Raw genomic sequence first — 21071 nt, forward strand, 5'->3', positions numbered from 1 at the left:
TAGAACAATATATGCTCAGATGATTCTATTTTCCCACTTGTAGTTTGTACATATAAAGGTACATTTGTTCCTTGATTTGCCCTCTTCCTCCCGCTCGCCATCTTTTGCTTATTTGTATTTGTACATTTGTTTTCCAGTTTTCTTATTTATTTTGATAACAATCACTTTTTGTTGTCTATTATAATATCTTGATATCCTTTTACTTTTTTTCTTTTTCCTAAAATTTGATACAATATATTTTAGTGATAAAATCATATTTATTAAACATAAATGTTATTATATATATATATAACAAATGCATGAGAAGAGGACTGGGTGATGGTCGAGTAGGAGACGGAACTGAGACGCCAACACGTTTCAGGTTCGATCCATCTGCTGCGCGAAACTAAGTCACAATTATCCTGGTCACCTAACACGGATATAGACCTATGTTTTAGGGCCCATTTGAATACCCGGAGAAAAAATCTATCTGTGGGCTGCACTTCTCATTGGGGATTAGTCTGGGCCTCTCCATGAGTCTGGGATACCCCAGATTAATAAAAAAAAAATGTATGAGAAGAGAACATAAAACATTAATTATGAAATTTAGCCATGGTTCAGATGGAAATTAGTCGGGTATTTCTACTGTGGCTTTGTTAACTACGCGGTTCAGGACTTTCTACGGATTTTAGCCGTAATACACACAACGAATTAAGGAGCAGAAAAAACAACATAGATGTTATAATCATAAAGAGATGATGCATTGTTCTCCTTATGCAAATAAGTAAAGTTAGGTTTTACTTGATCTGTTGGTTATATTCCATGTTCAAAAACGCCAATACTCAGATGATCGAAAGAATGACTGGATGTCACAAATAGAGTTAATATATTACCTGCAAGTCTATTACTATAGGTTCAGCTGAAGAGGTTATTAGCAAGTGAAAATTTGACTTTTATTCTCTTAAAGCATGATTAACCCCGGTTTTTTAGCCGAGGTTCTTAATTCATGATTTGATATTTTTTTTTTTGTTTTTTTTACACTTTTAGGCTAATAGACGGCTCTTATATCTCTTATTTAAGAGACAGTTCATAGTTTTTCTTAGTTAAAATCTAAGAAAAGTTAAGAACCGTTTCACCCGAATATAAGAACCTCAGTTAAGAGATTAGGGTTAATCATGGTCTTGCTATGTTTACTACATGTGAGAGAAAAATATTTTATTTTTTCTTCTCAGTTTTTGAATAGAAACCAGTTACGCAAATTTCTATTTTCATTTTTCATTTATTTTGTTGTTTTGTCTTCTAATTACTCTATTTTATTTTGTTCTCACTTACTCTAGTGTTTGCCATTCACACTCATAACTTACAAAAAATTTTTTTACTCTCTCTCCGTTTTTTGAAAAGTGTTATTCTAACTTTTTTTGTTTCAAAAAAGTGTTATTTTATCTTTCAAATGCAATTTTCATATATAATTTCTTTCTTACATTTTCAAACAACCAATACACTTTTATTTTAATCATTTTATTTAAATAATTATTCTTAAATGAGAGTACATTAATATATTTTATCATTTTTTTATTCCGCATGAAATGTGTTAAAGTGATATTTTTGACGAAACGGAGAGATTTAATACTTAAGAGTTAAATCTATAGATTGTTAACTTTTTATGGGCTGGATTCTTATTTGTTTGCAAGTCTCAACAAACGAGAGAGAGATTTGGTTAAATCAGGAAATTTAATTGATAAGTCATTGAGAGTGATAATATCAAAACATTTTAAATTTATCTATGAAATATGTTAAACTATCTCGCCCAAAAATAGAAAATTTAATTTATATATATTTGGAGCACACTTTCAACAAAAGTTTTGTATTTGAAAAAATAACATGATATGTTTTGGGAATCATTCAAATCTATCAAATTAATTAGATCCTGTATCCAAATTAATATGTCGGGAATACCTAAAAGTTAATGGCTATAAGTTTTCTATTTTCATCTTTTTTTGTTAGGGCTTAAAAAAAAGAAAAAAAAGTCAAAATCATTTAGTTTTTGCTTACTTTCCTAATTATAACCCATCAAAAGTAAACCGAAAGTTAGGTTGTTCATGGAAAGTGGAAACCAAATAAAATGCTTATAACTCATTGTAGCTGGGTATTATGGGTTTGTCCTAACTTGAAGATCAAATGATCAAGTAGGCAATATGGAGATTCATGTTTTTCAATGAACGGTTTTGAGTTGTTTTAGATTCGAACGATAATCTACATTCACTTTTAAATAGTAACATTCGCAATGCCTACATTTTTATGTTTGATGCACTGACAAGGTGTCCATATCTACAGACTCTACTGCAATAATTTAGAACATGGGGCTTAGCTTTTTTAGATATGTACTTTTTGACCCAAAACAAGTATTTTTGAGCTGGATCTAATTCAAAATGTCAAATTGCTACTAATGTGGACATCAATGGAACAAACCTTTAACGCTCCCCAACATTTCGTGAAGACGAGGGATCAATCGTTTCTTTCTATAGCGAAGATCATGTAATATTTTATCATACTCCATAGTCAATCCACTGAGAGTTGATTTTAGGGATGCATTACTTGGTATATTAAGTTTTTTTTTCTTATTTGTATATTAAATTTTTTTTTTTTTTTTTAAACAGGTATACAAAATTAAATTTAAAGTGAACAAATTTAACTGAAAGAGTAAAAACGATAAAGATTAACAATTTTTTCATAAAGACATAATTTTATAGGTATTTTGTATGTCTCACAAATTATTGTACAGGAATAAATATTCGTTTATTAGTTTTGACGTGTCCAAATCAATAACAAACCCTAATTGTATTGTAATTTCTCGATCAATTACTACTGACCATCCGTTTAAAACACAACACATTTTTGAAAAACCAAGAAACATAATCATCCAAGTATGGTGCTATCTCCTATTTCAAGATTCTATCTATAAATTCTTAACCGGGCCTCGTAGTCTGGTGGTAAAGGAACCTCGGCTGAGGTGTCCGCCACCCGAGTTCGAGCCCCGGCCACGGGGGGTATTTACATGGGCTGCCTCTCGCCCTCCAGACCACTTCGCGTAACCAGGGACCCTTAAGTGGACGCTTAAAAATCCTGTAATGGCTTGGACTTCGGCCCGGTGGGCTAGTCGATCACGCAAAGTAGGCTATAAATTCTTCGATTGTTTATTTATGCTTAGACCTACACGAAACAAAAGACAAAACCTAGAGTACAAGTAGGCTATATAATTGTTCTGTATTAACAGATTCATGATTTGAAGATCAAGTCACGCCCATCAATTTGGCTTTGAAACACTTTCTGTCAAAATGGACAAGACATGACTTCGTGTCTCCCGCACTAGAACCAACCATCTAAAATCTCTTTTCCTTTTCCTACTATAATTTTATTTCATTTTTTAACTTTCTGTAAGCTATTTGATTTCTTTTATTGGGTATCTATTTACATACCGAATCATATGAATTTAATAATTAGATGAATAAAGGATCGGAATAAAAAGTTCTACGGCAGACTGTAAAAGCAGAAAAGGACTGAAAACATGCTAGAAGTTATAGTTCAAAAAAAAAAACCATGCTAGAAGTTAACCATGGGTGCCTAGCGGTAAAAGTTGATTTGGGAATTGGGACAAATATTAAAACCGTTGTCTTAAATTAAGCTGGGACGGATTGAATATCCAGAGTATTTTAGATATCTGGATCCGTAAAATTGCTATTCGGATGCGGATATCCATAGTTAGGATATTCCGACTAAACTTCAAATAATCGCAGATATCCATATTTTTTTTTTAAATTAAATTTAAATTAAAAGCTAACAAATTAATAATTTATTTACTATTTAAAATTATTTTTGTAAACATAATTGAAAATATTGAAATTTAATAAAATTAAAATTTAGATGTTATATTAAAATTATATATAATATACATATATAAATATAATTATATTTCTAATATTTTTAAAATATATAATAGGCTCGGATCCAAATCCGGGCCTGAAATTTTACTATCTGTATCCGGATCCGTAAAAGCACTGGATGATGCATATTTGGACCACTGTATATCTGTTTTTCGAAGCGCATCCTGAATCCGACAATGGATATCAGATATTAATTTCCATGCCTACTATTTGGTGAGCGAAAAAGATCATACTTCAAATTTTAACTAAAAAGGATTAGTAATCAATACTAGAGGCGAACATAGAAAAGTTATTAAGTGGGTGCATTTTTAATAATAAAAATACATATGCAAAAAGTTTTGTACTTGAGATATTATGGGTGCATAGGCTGAGCTTTACCACCTGAGCCAATGTCCATTGAAAGATTAATATATTGCTTTTGTTAAGAATGTAAATATTGTTTCACCAAATGAAAGTTGAGATCTACAAAATATGATTGATAAAATGTAAGACTTGTATATTTGGTTCCACGGGCGAAAAAAAAAGGGTAAAAACTTGCCACTACTCTTGGTAACTTAGCTTCGCCTCAGTACTGTCGTTTGAGAGAATAGCTGGGTTTCGTCCTGACACCACCATCGGTTAACAAGAAAAATTATGCTAGAAATTGTAGTAGAAATATAGCATGCACGTATCACGTATTAACCACTTTCTTTCTAATTCAAAAGGCACTAACGTGATGTTTTTCTTTTGTTAAGGACTAACATTTTGATCTTTAGTAATCAAATGTAGTAATACAAAAACAAAGCGGAGAAAAAGGAGGACGATACAACAAAAAAGAGTTCAACTTTTCGGCGAGTCGCTGGCCACAACGCAAAGCAAATGTAGTAATACAAAAATTCCATGAACACTACTAAGACCGAGCTGTTCACAGCAGGTTTAGACCAATATGAATCCGCTGCTATCCCTAGCTACGGATTTCCTTCTGGTCAATTCCTTATCAGATACCTCGGACTCCCTCTCATGAGTAGGAAAGTAAAAATATCTGAGTATGCCCCTTTGATGATCAAGGTCTCTTCGCGATTTCAATCCTGGTTGGCAAAGCACTTGTCCTTTGCATGGCGACTGCAACTACTCAGGACCGTCATCTTTGGCACCGTCACTTTCTGGATTTCGGCTTTCATTCTCCTTAAAGGCTGCATAAAGAGTATTGAAGCCTTTTGCTCTAGATTCATCTGGTCTGGAAATATAGACAAGAAAGGTCTAGCAAAAATAGCATGGAGAACAGTATGTCTGTCTAAAGAAGAAGGTGGTCTCGGTCTTAGGAGTTTCTTAGTTTGGAACCAGGTCCTTTGTCTCAAGTTCATCTGGTTATTACTGTCAAAAACTCCATCCTTGTGGGCGGATTGGCATTGGAGCATACACTTGAATGATAAATCTTTTTGGACCGTTGAAGCTTCAGTAACTGATTCATGGGCCTGGAAGAAGCTTCTTGATCTCAGACCGCTGGCGCTTCACTTCTGTAAAATCAGACTTGGAAATGGCAGGTCCGCAAGCTTCTGGTTTGATGTTTGGTCGCCTCTTGGTCAGCTGATCGAACACATTGGCCCGTCAGGTCCAAGATCTTTGAGGCAAAGGAAGAATTCAGTGGTGGCGGATGCAATCAATAGATCAAATTGGTCTCTCCCACACCCAAGATCCCAAAAGGAAGTTGAACTCCATACTTATCTTACAACTATTAACTTGCCTTTATCTATGGATGTGAATGATGAGTATGAATGGATAGCTGGTGATTCTCCCTTGCATAATTTCAGGTCCGTCACCACTTGGGAGGTGCTAAGACCGCGAGAGGAGGTAAAAGACTGGGTGGACGTCGTCTGGTTCAAAGGATGCATTCCTAAACACGCCTTCACTATGTGGGTAACTAACTACGATAGACTGCCGACGAGGTCCAGACTTGCTGCTTGGGGACTCCCGGTCTCACCTACCTGTCCAATGTGTTCTAGATTTGATGAAACCAGAGACCATCTGATGCTATCATGCGGCTACAGCAAGGACGTCTGGCATGAGGTGCTTCGTAGATGTCAACCTCTGTCAACAATGTTTACCAGTTGGGCAGAGCTGCTCTCGTGGATCCGATCTTTAAAGGCTAAGAAGCTTACTCTATTGAAAAAGCTTGCGGTGCAAACAGTCATCTTTCATCTGTGGAAGCAAAGGAACAATCTAGTGCACAACCAGAATTCAATCCCGGCTTCTGCAGTGTTCTATGGTATTGACAAAGAGCTGAGAAACATCATTTCGGCTAGGAGAGTACGAAGGACCTTCAGCGTTCTCATGGTGATGTGGCTGAAATAGTTTTCTCGTAGGACAAATTTCAGAGCTCCATCTTGTTTTTAATTCTTTTTTGCCAAGATGGTTCAAAATCTAAGATCTTCCTTTGTAAAATTTTTTATTCATCTATATCATATTTACAGTTTAGAAAAAAAAAATATGTAGTAATACAGAAACAAGTCGCTGGTGACTGGTCTAATAGACATGCTTTCATCCTGGTCCTTTTTGGGCTGCTGCCACTGTTGCCAGTGACTATTTATTGAGCCCATTGGGCCTAAAGGGTGAGAGCTATTTATGGAGCTCTATTTACCTGTGCTCGATGCAATATATTATTAGCAGGGGCTAGTTTTATTAGTTTTGATGAATAAATAAGTAGCAATTTTTTAGCCGAACTTCAAAAATAGTTGCCAAATTCACGAACCCATTTTGATTGGGATAGTCTCACTTATATATTCTAAGTTTCTGACTCATTTCACTAAGTTTCAGTGCAAGGCTATTAGGGGCATAGGGCAAAATAATTTATTTTATATCAAATATGCGTATTAATTTTTTTTAATACGAACCAGAAAATAAATTGTTTTCCTATCTTATATTTTAAAATTATTTTTAAGAAAAATTAATCTTATGGAAATTAATGGCAAAAGTTATATTTTGATTACAACTGAAATTGTATATACAAACTCAAATTATATGCAGGAAACTGTTTTCGAAATTCAAAATAAAAAATATACAATGAAATTAATATTCACAACAACTAAACAGAAATGATCATATTATTGAAAAGTATTAAGAGATAATTATAGTTTTTATCATATTATCATATATCGATTATATGATTTATGAATATGGAGATCCCAAAATGTACTAATGTGAGAGGAAGCCTGGGGCCAATGCCCCAAAATTGATAAGGTGAGCACGGCTCTGCTAAGTTTCCCGGGCTTTCAACATAAAGTATGTCGTTCAACACAAGATGATATTAAAACTGGAGTGAATTAATTGATCTACAAATTTAAACTTATAGAACGGATTGAATCAGTCAACCAATCTAAAGTAGTGTCGATTTTCGATCAGATCATTTGGATTAGTTTTGGGTTTGTTCTCTTATGAATGCAATATATAAAACACACGATAATCACATACTAAAATTTCTCATATATTTATTTTACAAAAGAATTTGCCTTGCCAGTTTTTTAATAATTTCTTTCGTGACTATCAAGTATTGCCAGTTTTTTTTTCTTTCGTGTGGACACTATCAAGTATTGCGTGGCTGACAAATAAAATCGTATGAAATGTGTGCATTCTTTAAAGCTAATAAACTGAAATTAGAGAAAATGATCAAATAAGGAGTTGTTACGCGTCACAAATTCATAATAATTCTTACATTGGAAGATAATTAAAGGATTGAAAAAGATAGGTTAGATTGGGGAAAAGAGAGTTCGATCCTTATAATTGAGACATAGACTTACAGAAAGAAAAAAGAGAGTGACTAGATGGGAAGGTTTAAGAAAGTGAGGATGAAGAAAAATATTTAAGTAATGAAGTGTGGGTAATCAGAGATTTGACTATTATTGTATTATTTCATCCCCACTTAATTAATTACCAAACACATCATGTAACTATTCATGTGATGGCTCATTTTTTTTTCCAACCAGACAAGATACCTTTTTATGATTGCTAGTTGCTACTATATATGTTAATCTTTAACTCATATAAATTTAGTTTTTTCATACAGTTAGTTTTCAGGAATACCGACTTTGAATAATAAACTTTGAGTAGCCGTGCTTTAGATTGCTAAGTAATCCGGGTTCTAAAGAATTTCACTATATTAAATCATGTGACCACACACATATATAAGTCTATTGCTTATGATTTATTTGAATACGTAGAGAAATAGTCTTTTTACTTAAAAATTAGTCTGGACTATTACATAATAAGTTTCAGATACTCCATGTTAATCAAAAAAAAAAAACCTTGAGTTGAATGGAAAATTTGAGACGCAAATTGTCAAAGTCTAAACCAGTAGTACATGTGAGTTCTATGAATTTATGAATATGGATGCAAATATGTAAAAATAAGAACTCGATTAGACAAAGAAAAAAAATGAAAAGGAAGGTATGTGGAAAATGAGTTAAGGTCCTACTCAATGTAATTATGCATGAGTAGGATCATGGGTCATACTTTTCAACTAGACAAAAACACTTTTTATTATTAGTTCTTTTTATTTTGTCCAAGAAAAAAAAAATTATTAGTTCTTTTATATCTTTTGAAAATCCATGTCACCTCCTTAAAAATCTTTCGAACTTTTTCATTACAATTCCTTCTGTTAATTAAAACTTCAAACTACTATTTAAACTCTATAATTATTGCTTTTGCTTTACTTAGAACTAAAGATTTATATAGAGGGATATACCAACAACTATAGAGAGACATAAAAGTTTCCCGAATCAGTTGGGAAAAAAAAAGGAAAATTTTGTATGTATACTTTTTTGTAATGTATACTTGAATCTAGTATGTATATCAAAGTTTCAGATATCTTTCACTTATAATAATCATGTAAAATTTTGAATTGATTTTGTTTATAGCACTTTTGGCGGTTTAATAGAAAATAAACCATCTTATTTCTAATTATAATATCTTGTTTGAATCCGAAGTTAATGAGGTTTGGTTACGAGAAAAAAGAAATCATTAGTTTAGACTTAATAGAATTTGTCACAACTATTTATTGACTTGAAATGTTTTTCACTAAACAATACTACTTAAAACTTTGAAATCAATTTAAGGAGTCCGTTATCGTGGACCCAATTTTTCAAAATTGCCTCTTTCGTTATGTGCTGAAATCAAGTAAAGTAGAATACCTTTTCTAGTAAAAGAAACTGAGAATAACATAAATTAATTGAGTGGTTTTCTTTTAGAAGGAGATATAATAAATAATTATTACCTAACCTCCGTGATTATAAAAAAGGAGTGATGATCAGTAATCATGTTTGATGGTAAATTTTTGACTTCAGCGATTTGGGATCTCATGCTTAATGACATTTGACATCTGCTAATATCTCTCCGTCGGCGAATACCTCCAACTTTATCTTAATGCCGTACGTCATGCCGTGGTAGAACGTCAACTACATAACCAATGAATAGTAGTTGTGATACAACTGTCAACTGAAACTTCAAAAATTTGGAAACTTAAAACAACGCGTTCTTATTGTTTTGTCCTCAGCCTGAATCAACCCAAAGAATAATGCCGCTTACATGTGAATAATTAGGTTTTGTGAACTTGAAAATTTATTTGCGCTCCATGTTATATTATTTAACCATTGTAACATATAGAAACACAAACAAACTGTCTAAAAATACGGCTCTGATTGTAGTATTAGCGTTGAGTTATAATAAAAATCATAGCTTGATGTATTGTAATTTGCAGTAAAAATTAGGTGGGAGAAAAAACTATAGATTTATGTAGTAAGTTTACTGTATAAATATGAATTACTATTTTTTCAACATAATTAATTGGTAATATTTTTGATGTATAAAATGTAGCATGCATAACTTTTTTTAAATATATAAATGTCAATAATAACATTTATATATATTTAATAAAATGACTTAAGAAAAATAAATATATAAATTAAGGAAATATACTTAAATTTATGCATATATTATAACAAATGTATATATTTAAATCTAATTTTATTTATGAAATTTTCAGTTACAAAACAGAATTAAAAATTAGATTTTATAAAAATATTTTATTTAAATAATTAAAAGAAAAGAAAAGGTTTATAAAATCTTTGACTAATTAGGTAATAACTATACATTTTCAAAAAAAAAAAAGATTTATCAACTAATGATAAGTAACGTGAGACAATCATTGTATGCAGTGTATTAAAAATTAAAATTATTAAAAATCATAATGTAACCGTAAGTTAGCTAACAAAATGCAAAAATATTAACTCAACTTCTAATACATGAGATTTTGTTTAATGTTATCACTTGAATTATCAATTGTACGAAGAGGATAACTCAAAAGTAATTCAAGTATAACACAATATTCTAATTCAAACATTAACTCGAAATTCTTTTAAGTAATTCATAATTTGTAACATTTTTGAGTTATACTCCTAACTCAAATTTAATCAAGTTTGTTTGATATAGAATGAGTTAGTTGCAGTAGTTAATTTCACAATTCATACTCAACAGTGGTTTATGGATATTAACTTCATCTAATAGTCTGTTTGTATGTCTCAGTATTCCGTCAAAAACTTATCGACTATCATGAAATTCAACTATGTTATTCTCTTGTATGTTTTCACTCCAACCGTCGTGGATGTATATCTACGTTTTGCATGTGCATGCCATGTTTAATCAACCATACAGTTTACCTAAAAGTTATGCTAGGATTTTTAAAATACATATAGATACATTTGTAGATGATGATTTAGGTTAGTATCCCCATCGAATGCTGCAGATTAAAACTTATTCTCAGAAGATGAAACAACATTAGTATTCATGAAAAATACAACCAACTCGAGTTGGCCTAGTGGTACTTGAGGGAGCTTCGGCTCCAATACAGTCCCGGGTTCGATTCGCGTTGGCCACGAGGGGTTCTACATAGGCTGCCTCTCGCCCTCTGCCTCTCGCCCTCTGCCTCTCGCCCTCCAGACCACTTCGCGTAACCAGGAGCTCTTTAGTGGACGTTTAAAAATCCTAAATGGCATGGGTTTAGGCCTGGTGGGCTAGTCGATCACGCAAAAGTGGTCGGATACTGGATTATCAAAAAAAAATAAAAATGAAAAATATACGAGAAAACAAAAACGTTATGCCATACACATTCTGGAATTGGACACGATAGAAAGTGATGTTTTAACAATCTCTTGCTTCACTACTTGCTTCTCTAAGCAAGCTTTTTTGTACTTAGAACAAGGAAACTATTTATATACACTCTCGTGACCAAATCATGAGCTTTCTGTTTTTGTCCCACTTTTGCAATCATCATACTACTACAAAATGATTCTCTCTCCCTTTATTTTCGGCCTCTTTTATTCGTCTCCACATTTTTCATCATTGGGTTTTGTTTTAACTATTTGTGAGTTTTTGGAAACAAATAACTATAGTCATTGACACGTTGGTTTGAATGTTAAATTATTTAATACTGTTTTGACTTTGCATCAATTATCTTTCTTCTTTTTGCCTCAATTCCAACATGACCAAAACCGAACTTTTCATTTTGCAGCTATAGAACTCTGCAATAATTAGAATGTTAGTATAGATGAAAAATACAATATGAATATAACTAAACAATATATTGATATAAGATGTACGATTTTTAAATTAATCATTTTTTTGAATTATACAGGGATATCCTGACCCCACATAAATGATACAGACTAGTCACTTGTTATCATGTGTCGGTCCTATGTCTCTGACGATGTTGAAATGTTAATTCTCTGGTGATTGGAACTCGAACCTTTCACCGTATTGAGCTTTTGTCCTCAAGTTAATCACCACCTAGCCACAAATTCTTGTTAAAAAATTAATCATATTGATTTCTACACGTTCTTAAAGGATTCATGAATAAAAATTTGTGTATCTCTTTCTGATCATTATTGGATATACAAATTTAGTCAAAGTGCCCGACTAATCTGGGAAGTGAGCCAAATCCTTTTTTTTTCTTTTATCATTATTGTCAACTATAATCTAAAGAATATGGGTTGACGATCTATTTCCCCCTGAGAACTTTCATATAGCACCAGTTATCCACAAAGTTAAAACCTCGTTCTATATCTCCATGAGATGAAACTCAATAATCTATTTCTCCGTCGATAGAAAGTTCGAAATCTATTTACCCCTAAATCAATACATCGAAATCTATCAACACATAAACCACATTTAAGTACGGTTTACTGTTTACCAAAACGGTGATAACCATTAAACGCCAACCAGACTCAAAATTAACCGAAATAAACCCGATTACAATAATTAAAACCTTACCCACCCGAGTTTATTACCCGTAAGTCGACTAAAGAGAGCAAAACCACCAAATCAGAAACTTTTACGAAGAACCCTAATTCGGCGTGCATCCATGGCGTTACCGAAATGGGGAGATGTTCCTCCACTCAACGACGAGGATTCTGATGGAGAAAACCGACTTTTACCCGACTTTGATGGGTCCGGTTTACTCTGGTCAAAATTTAAATTCGGTTTACGGTCTGAATATATGTGGTTTGGTTTTCGGTTTTGGTTGTAAACTCAATTAACCAGATTTAGGGGTAAATAGATTTCGAACTTTCTATTGACGGGGAAATAGATTATTGAGTTTCATCTCATGGAGATATAGAACGAGGTTTTAACTTTGTGGATAACTGGTGCTATATGAAAGTTCTCAGGGGGAAATAGATCGTCAACCCAAAGAATATCAATGCATTAGGTCTAAAACCTTACTACATTTCCTCCGACATGTTTTTTTCTTTGAACATTAAACTCCACCTCCAACATATTGCATGGTTAATTACAGCTCATTTCTTGTAGTAATAAATAATGATATTTGATTGCTATAACAAAACTATTGGACCATGACTTGATTGTTGTTTTCTTCTTATTTTTGTAGCTATTGATCTTCCACCTCTTCGTACATACTTTCATGTCAATATTCCGCTAGGACCTTGAAAGATGCAAGTCGGCAAGTCCTACTCTCCTGAACATGGCTTCTCGAAAATAAAACAAAGTCAACGTCAACCTCTCTAACTTGAAAACTTTAAATGCTCAATCATTTGGAAGGCGGCTATTAGACCACCTCCATATCCAAAGGTCCTAATGATGGGTACTTAAGGAAAACTGATTAAAAATAAATAAAAAAGGATAATTAAATGGAGGAACGCATCTTAATAGAGGGTTTAAAGGATTGTTAAGGAGCTCATATGTGGCGGCTGGTCATTGGACTTACTTAATTGTCTCTCTCTCTCTTCTCCAGGGTCTCTCGAACACTCTCGATCTTCTCTCTGTTGATCTTCTCTCTCGACGATCGCTCTCTCGATTTTTGCACTCCGTCGTCTCCGTTGTCTCTCTCGTTCGGTCCGGCTTCTCTGTCGCGTGTCTCAGTCGGTCATCTCTCTCATTCGGTCCGGCTTCTCCGTCCCTTCGTCTTCTCTCTCGCTCCGTCCCTGTGTATTCTTTGTCAATCGGTGATCGGTTTCGCTTCCACTTCCTCCCTCCGGATTCTCTGTCAATCGACGTCTCTCAGAGATAAGTGTCTTTATTTTGCAAAGAAATTTATTTTTGCGATTTGGGTTTTTGTGAAATTGTTGTGATCTCATAGTTTTTTCGGCAAAGGTTGAATCTTTATGAGATGTGTTTTAGAATTTTGTGTGTGAATGATCGTTGTTTAGATCAGGTTCATGTTTTAGAATCTTGTGTGTGTTTGATTCGATATTATTTTTTCTCAAGCATGATTCATGGTTCTAATCTCACTTTTAAATCTTTTGCTCTCTAATAGGTTTCAAACACAGTAGCGAGCACTTCTCTGCTTGGTGGTTCTACGAGGCTGTTTTCAAGCTACTATAGCTTCGGGTTAGGTCCTCTCAAGCTACTCAACAAAGGTTCGTGTGAGTTTTACTCTTAGTTAGTGTATTTTAAATGCTCTGTGAATTAGGTTTCAAATTAAATGGAAATAGTTAGTCGGTTTAGTTTTTTTGAGTTGGTTGCCGTGTTGTTTAGTTTCTCGGTTTAGTCTCTTTGAATGCTCAGTGAGTTAGGTTTCAAATTAAATGGAATTTACTCTGATGGTCTTTGTTAGCTGGGTTGATGTGATTAACGTTTGTTGGTTGTGGAATTAATGCTTTGGTAGATAGGTTTGAAATTTAATTCCTTTTTAAAATCTATCAAACTTGTTTCAACAAGTTAATTCCTTTATAAATACTGCCTAACTTGTTTCAACAAGTTAATTCATTCTTCATAATTCACCTCCACTTCTTCTTCGCCATGGATCCATTTAGCTTCCAAAACCTCTTAAACAGCCAACAACCAAACACCTCATTCTCCTATGTCTCTGGTCAAATCCCTAGTATAGAACTCTCTGCGTCGGATGCCTCTGTCTTTGGTTCACAATGGGCTGAAGATGGCAACGAACACGCAGAGGCTGTGTCTGGCCGTAAAGAGAGACGTAAATGGTCTCCAACTAAAGATGGTGTGCTCATAAGTGCATGGCTGAACACCTCCAAGGATTCAGTGGTTGGGAATGACCAGAAAGCAGAAGCGTTTTGGAAACGCATTGCTACCTATTTTAATGCAAGTCCAAAGCTGGCTGGTATGGAAAAGAGAGAGGGAAAGAACTGTAAATCAAGTGGACAGAACGAGGATGACATTTTGAAGATGACTCACGATATTTACTACAATGATCACAATGCAAAGTTCACTATGGAGCATGCATGGTTGGAGCTTCGCAAGGATCAGATGTGGTGTGCATCATCTTTACGAAAGAGAAGGTTAGCTTAAAAAGAAGAAAAAAAAATGACCATACGTCAACTTCTGTGCCCGGTTGCGTTGGAGAGGCTGAAGCAATGCCTCGTCCTATTGGTGTCAAAGCAGCTAAGGCGAAAGGTAGAAGCAAGTCAAAGGCTTCAGAAGAGGAAGTGAAGTCGGATGTGGAGGTACAGAGCATGTGGGAGTTAAGGCAGCAAGACTTTGCCTTAAAGGACAAGCTTAACAAGCAAAAATTGCTTGACCACCTTCTTGCCAAGACAGAGCCTCTAAGTGAACTTGAAATGGCCTTCAAAAATAAACTAATTACTGAGATGATGTCAAGTTAGGTTGTCTTCTATCGAGTCTATTTGGCTGATATTTCTGCTTAATGTCGAGTCTGAATGTGTCAAGTTAGGTTGTCTTACTACTTTGTGTCTGAAAAGAATGTGTCTGAGTCTGTCATAATGCTTTGTAATGCTTTGTCTTTGAGTTTTCTTGTTTAAGTTAAGATAAATGCTTTGTAATGCTTTGAATGCTTTGAATCGTTCTCAAGTTGTGGAATAAATGCTTTGAATGCTTTGTCTTTGAGTAAAGATATATGTGTGCTTGATTGCTTTGAATGGTTTGACTAATGATGCTGTCTATTTTTTGTAGGTGAAACAGAGAAGACTTGTGACACAAGAAGCCAAGACTCGTGAGTTGTTTCATGACGTAAAGCTTCCAAACAGAGAAGAATCCAAGTTGAACTCAGTCTCGTGACTTGCTTGCGTGACCTGTGACAACAAAAAGACAAAACCATGTAATAGATGTAGTAAATAGACTGTCTCGTGACTTCACTCAGAAAACATATTCTTTATAAACCTTCCCGTGTTGTAAATAGATGTAGTTCTTCATAAACCTCTTCTCTCTTACAATTTCTCTTCTCTCTTTTGTTTCTTCATAAACCGTTTCTTTGTTTGTCAAGTTAAAGAACAACCATTTCTCTCAAATACATTTCTCAACCTCAAAAACATTTCTTTGTTTCTCAAGTTAAAAGAAGAACAATTTCTCAAGCTCAAATACCATTTCTCAGCTATATGGCTTCTTCTTCTAATAATGATATTGAAGAAATGTTGGATGAAAAATTTGATCAATTTTTCGATCAACATTTCGAAAATCTCCTCACTCGTAATGAAAATCGCAAAGAAGCATCAAGATCAAAAAAGAAACGAGCCTACATTGAAAGACAACGATAACAATGACACATGCAGTTATGGACAGTGCCGTGCCTCAAGTGTTACCAAAAGGGCTTTTGCCCCAGACCCCCAAAATAAATAATTTTTTTAGGGCCCCCAGATTTCTAAAAATATTTAGTAACATATTGGTTTTATTTAATTCTTTACCCATTCAATCCATGTTCGATCTTCTTAAATTTCTGGTAGATATTTTCCAAAAAAAAAAATTTAATTTATTGTCACTTTTCCAAATTTCAAACAAGAAAATATCGTTGTATATGTCAAATTTCTAATAAAAAAAGGAAAAAAGTGTGAATCCTTTAACTTTTATAGATTCCTAAATATTTTACATAGAATCTCATATCAATCTATTTTTCAAGCCAACACACGTCTTTTCTCTTTCTTCTGTATACCAACAACCGTCTCCTATTATATCATCGTCGCCACATATTCAACTTCTGTATTAAGGTATTTATTTTCTTTGTAGGATTCTAATGTAACTATCTTTGTTTGTCAGTTTTTTGAAGTGATGAATTTTTATTATTTTAATTATTAATTTCAGAAAATATGCCACCAAAGAGAATATATCTATCGAGAGCTCAAAAAAGACAAAGAAAGGAGAAATCTGATGCATTGATGAGATCAATACAAGGTTCCATGGACAGATTTCTTGTACAACCAGCAAATCTTAATGAATCCGATAGAAGTAGTGACGAGTTTGATGATCCAATGGAAGATGAGAAGGAAATAAATGATGAGACTATTAATGAAGAAGATAAGAAGAATGAAGATAATGTTAACGTTGAGATTGAAGAGGATGAGAATCTAAGTATAAAGGAGAATCATGATGTGAATGATCATCAAGATAGTACAGATATAGGCAGAATCTTAGATATTTATGATCCTGGAAATTGGGGAGAAGTCAAACCTGGATTAAGACTTGTCATGGTTGAAAAAGGTCATGCTCAAAGACTACCGAATGATTTTGTGTTTCCAAGAGAGAAGGCAAGTGGTCGACATTTTTCTCATGCATACTATATAAGATCGTTGAGTAATGGAAAGAAGCAAGACAGACGTTGGCTAGTGTATTCAAAAACATTAGATAAATCTTTTGTTTTTGTTGTAAGTTGTTCACTCGCGACAACAATCCCAGTCACATGGCATCTAAGGGATTCAATGACTGGAAACATATTTTGGAAAGGTTAAGGTGCCACGAGACAAGTCATGAGCACATCAAATGTATGAACCAGTGGATGGAACTTGAATTAAGGCTGCAGAAAAACCAAACAATTGACAAGCACATTCAAGAAGAACTCAACAGAGAGAGAAATCATTAGAAAGATGTCATGGTCAGAATTTTTTCACTGGTAAAAACTCTTGCTAAAAAAAATTTAGCATTTCGTGGGGGAAACGAAAAGCTAAGAGTAGATGGCAATGGAAATTTTTTAAGCTTTATTGATTCAATGGCTGAGTGGGATCTGGTAATGAGAGAACATGTTAGACGGTTTGAAGATGGGGAATCTCGTTATCACTATCTCAGCAACAGAATTCAGAATGAGTTGATAGCAACGATGGCTGATGAGATCAAAGGTATTATCATAAAAAAGATTCGAAGTGCAAAATTTTTTTCAGTCATTGTTGATTGTACTCCAGATATAAGTCATCATGAACAAATGACTCTTATCCTTCGATGTGTTGATGTTTCAGCAGCTTCAGCTAAGATAGAAGAATTTTTTCTCACATTCTTGATAGTTAACGATACATCCGGAGAAGGGCTTTTCCGTGAGATTCAGAATGTTTTGGTTTCTCTTGATTTAGATATTAATGATGTGAGGAGACAATGATATGATAATGGATCCAATATGAAGGGAAAACATAAAGGAGTACAAAAAAGATTACTTGATGTTAATCTACGTGCATTTTATACGCCATGTGGTTGTCACAGTCTTAATCTTGCTCTTTGTGATATGGCAAGCACTTCTGAAAAAGCCATTTCATTTTTTGGGATAATCCAGCGTATTTATAATGTCTTTGCATCTTCAACAAAGCGGTGAAAAGTTTTAGAAGATAAAGTGGGAGGTTTAACAGTGAAATCTTTATCACAGACTAGGTGGGAAAGTCATGTTAATTGTGTTAAGGCAATTAGATTTCAAGCTCCAAAGATAAGAGATGCTTTAATTTATATAGCAGAGACTACTGATGATCCGAGTACACAAAGCAATGCTGAGTGTCTTGTTACAAGCGAGACACATGGGATTGGAAATTATGAATTCTTGTTGTCTATGGTGATTTGGTACAAACTTTTATTTGCTGTTAACATGGTAAGCAAGAGTTTGCAGTCAAAAGACATGAATATTGAAGTTGATGTTTCTCAGTTGAAAGGATTTGTTTCTTTTTTTCAAAATTATAGAGAAACAGGCTTTGAGAGTGCGAAATCTGATGTTAAACAGATTGCAGAGGCTATGGAGATTGAAGCCATATTCCCATCAAAGAAAAAGCGTGTCATCAAAAGAAAAAAAAGTTTTTTGATGAGGAATCAGAGTTAGTTGATGATCAGTCTATAGATTTATCTCCAGAAGAGAGCTTCAGAATTTTTTATTTCCTTGAAGTCATGGATCGAGCTATTTATTCTCTTGAAACAAGGTTTGAGCAATTTCAGAAGTATGAACAAACATTTGTTTTTTTGTTTGATTTGGAGAAACTGAAGTCAGCAAGTGAAGATAGTTTGATGATATCTTGTACCAATCTTGAAGCTGCTTTAAAGCATGGAAATCATTATGATGTTATTGCGGATGATTTGTGTTTTGAACTACTGGTACTAAAAGAGGCTTTGCCACAAGATTGCAGGTCTCTTGAAGTTTTGAACTTCTTAAAAGGAAGAGAAGTCTGTTATCCAAACTCATGGATTGCTTACCAAATATTATTGACAATTCCGGTTTCAGTCGCCACTGCCGAAAGAAGCTTTTCCAAGCTAAAGTTGATAAAGTCTTATCTACGATCAATCATGTCACAAGAAAGGCTAAATGGCTTAGCAATCATATCTATAGAAAGAGATTTAGTTAGGAATCTAGATTATGAAACTTTGGTGAAAGAATTTATTGAAAAAGAGGGAAGAAAAATTATGTCTTAGTATTTTCAAGTTATTGTTTTAGTTTCTTTTTTTTATGTTTTCAAATATATATTATACTTTTGACAGGAAATTTTTTTGTAAGAGGCCTCATTTTTATACTCGCCCCAAGCTCCATTAAACCTTCGCACGACACTGATTATGGAATGATTATTTTAGTGAAGATGCAACATATCCTTCTCACATGTTTCGACGTCTTTTTCGAATGAACAAGCCTTTGATCATGCGTATTGTTGACCATTCGGAATGAAGTCCGTGATAACAAAATACATCAACGATTGAAAGCTGATTTGATTGAGAATATATAGCACAAATTTGGAACACCTCAAGATTTCAACTAATCGGTTTTTTATCGTTCACGATTTGTATTTGTATTATTAATATGTTTTTATGTCATTTTTATTAAAATTGTATGTATGCTTTTATTTTAAATCATTCAACTTAAAAAAAATAAAAAAAAGTATTTGGGAACCTCGATGAGATTCTACCGATAGAAAATGAAAAAATTAAATAGACTAACAGAAGTAATTAAACTGTCAAATCGCAAAATTAAACACTATTTTAATGTTAAGTACCATTTGGGATCCTACGAGCTTGGCATCGGCCAACTTCATGCATGTTATAAATAAATAAATAAATAAATAACTGGGTGACTTCCATTACTTTTTTCAGTTCCAATTGAAATGATATAGTATCTCATTCTTCATTCTATGATTAGATTGAGGTAAACCATGAGATTACGTCTGGTTACAACAATATGTCAATAGATACAGGTTGCACATAAAAGAGATTGAGTGTTTTTTTCGTTGTCATGATATCCTTAAACTACGCTGATGATTTATAATTTCTCAAGACTAGACTTAAGTTATTTTTCAGAATTTTATAAATATTAATAAATATACTAAATTTTAATTACAAATAAATTATTTTTGTGATATCTATTTTCAATCATTTTAAATAAAAATACGACCAAGACAATTATTTTTCAAATATACTAGTTATCATTATTACGTAATTAAAATATATAGAAATAAAAAAACAAATTTTCTCCAGAAACATATATCTTTCTTAAACAAACAGACTATATAACATATTTCTTTTAGCTAATCATGATAATATTATTTAATACCGTTCTCTTTCCTATATTACAGTAATAATGAAAACGCATTTGCTATCATAATATATGTTTTAAACACTTATGGTGTAACTAGTGATCATGAAAATGAAAAGAAAATTTAAAATTTTATCATTCCTAAAAAGTACACCATATATAAATATTGTTTTATCCTATTTCATTTTTATAGAGGATTATAAAAAAATTACGTACTTCTCACTAAATTTGGGAAAGAACATACTTTATCATTTTATTTTTCTTTTTCAAAAAAAATCATTTTATTTTTATTCCTTTTTTATTTCTTCATCAATTAGACTCTTATTGTTGTTCTTGTTTATAAACATGCCCAAGTTACAAGTCAGAAAAAAAAGTCGGTAACTATTAGAATTAGTTAATGTTTATATAAATTAGAATATTAGTGGTTACGCGACCAAATTATTGCATAGTGGAAACATTTATGGCTATTTTTCCACCACCACTTTGCGTACTTAAATTGAACAACTCTTTTACATTCTCTGGACATCAAGCTGCCTCTTCTTTTTTTTTTTTTTGGCATCAAAAAAAAAAAGCTGCCTCTTCTGAAATCAATGTAGGAAAAATAATAATCTATCAAAAATATTATATTTCTTTGTGAAAAAAAAGAATATCGAAATTTCTTATCTTTGAGGGCGACAAATAATTTTAGGTACGTACAATTCATGAAATGAGTCTGTTGTTGACCGATGTATTCTTTTATTTTTGCTTTTATTTTTCGTTCTGTTAGCAGAGAATAAAAGAAGTACAGATTTTTTTTCGCATCTTCACAATTGGGGGGGAGGGGGTAAGAACTCAGAAAACAACATTCATGATAAACCAAACGTAACATATACTATTTTATAAAATCATATTGCTCAGAAAAAAAAAAACAAAATACATTTTTCACATCACAATTATAT

The 21071-nt window shown here is 33.1% G+C and overlaps 2 protein-coding genes across 2 annotated transcripts; both read left to right on the forward strand.

Annotated features, from left to right (window-relative positions):
• The first annotated feature begins 14201 nt into the window (after nt 1–14201).
• On the forward strand, nt 14202–14714 carry LOC106314123 (glutathione S-transferase T3-like). Its single transcript, XM_013752057.1, has one exon. It carries the CDS (start codon nt 14202–14204, stop codon nt 14712–14714), a length of 513 nt encoding a protein of 170 aa, XP_013607511.1.
• A 1838-nt stretch (nt 14715–16552) lies between these two features.
• LOC106314124 lies at nt 16553–17739 on the forward strand. The gene is made up of 4 exons (XM_013752058.1): nt 16553–16900; nt 17023–17134; nt 17291–17485; nt 17549–17739. Exons 1-4 carry the CDS (start codon nt 16553–16555, stop codon nt 17737–17739), a joined length of 846 nt encoding a protein of 281 aa, XP_013607512.1.
• Nucleotides 17740–21071: the final 3332 nt, after the last annotated feature.

The sequence above is a fragment of the Brassica oleracea genome, chromosome C9 (genome assembly GCF_000695525.1).
Source record: "Brassica oleracea var. oleracea cultivar TO1000 chromosome C9, BOL, whole genome shotgun sequence".
Classification (NCBI taxonomy): domain Eukaryota; kingdom Viridiplantae; phylum Streptophyta; class Magnoliopsida; order Brassicales; family Brassicaceae; genus Brassica; species Brassica oleracea.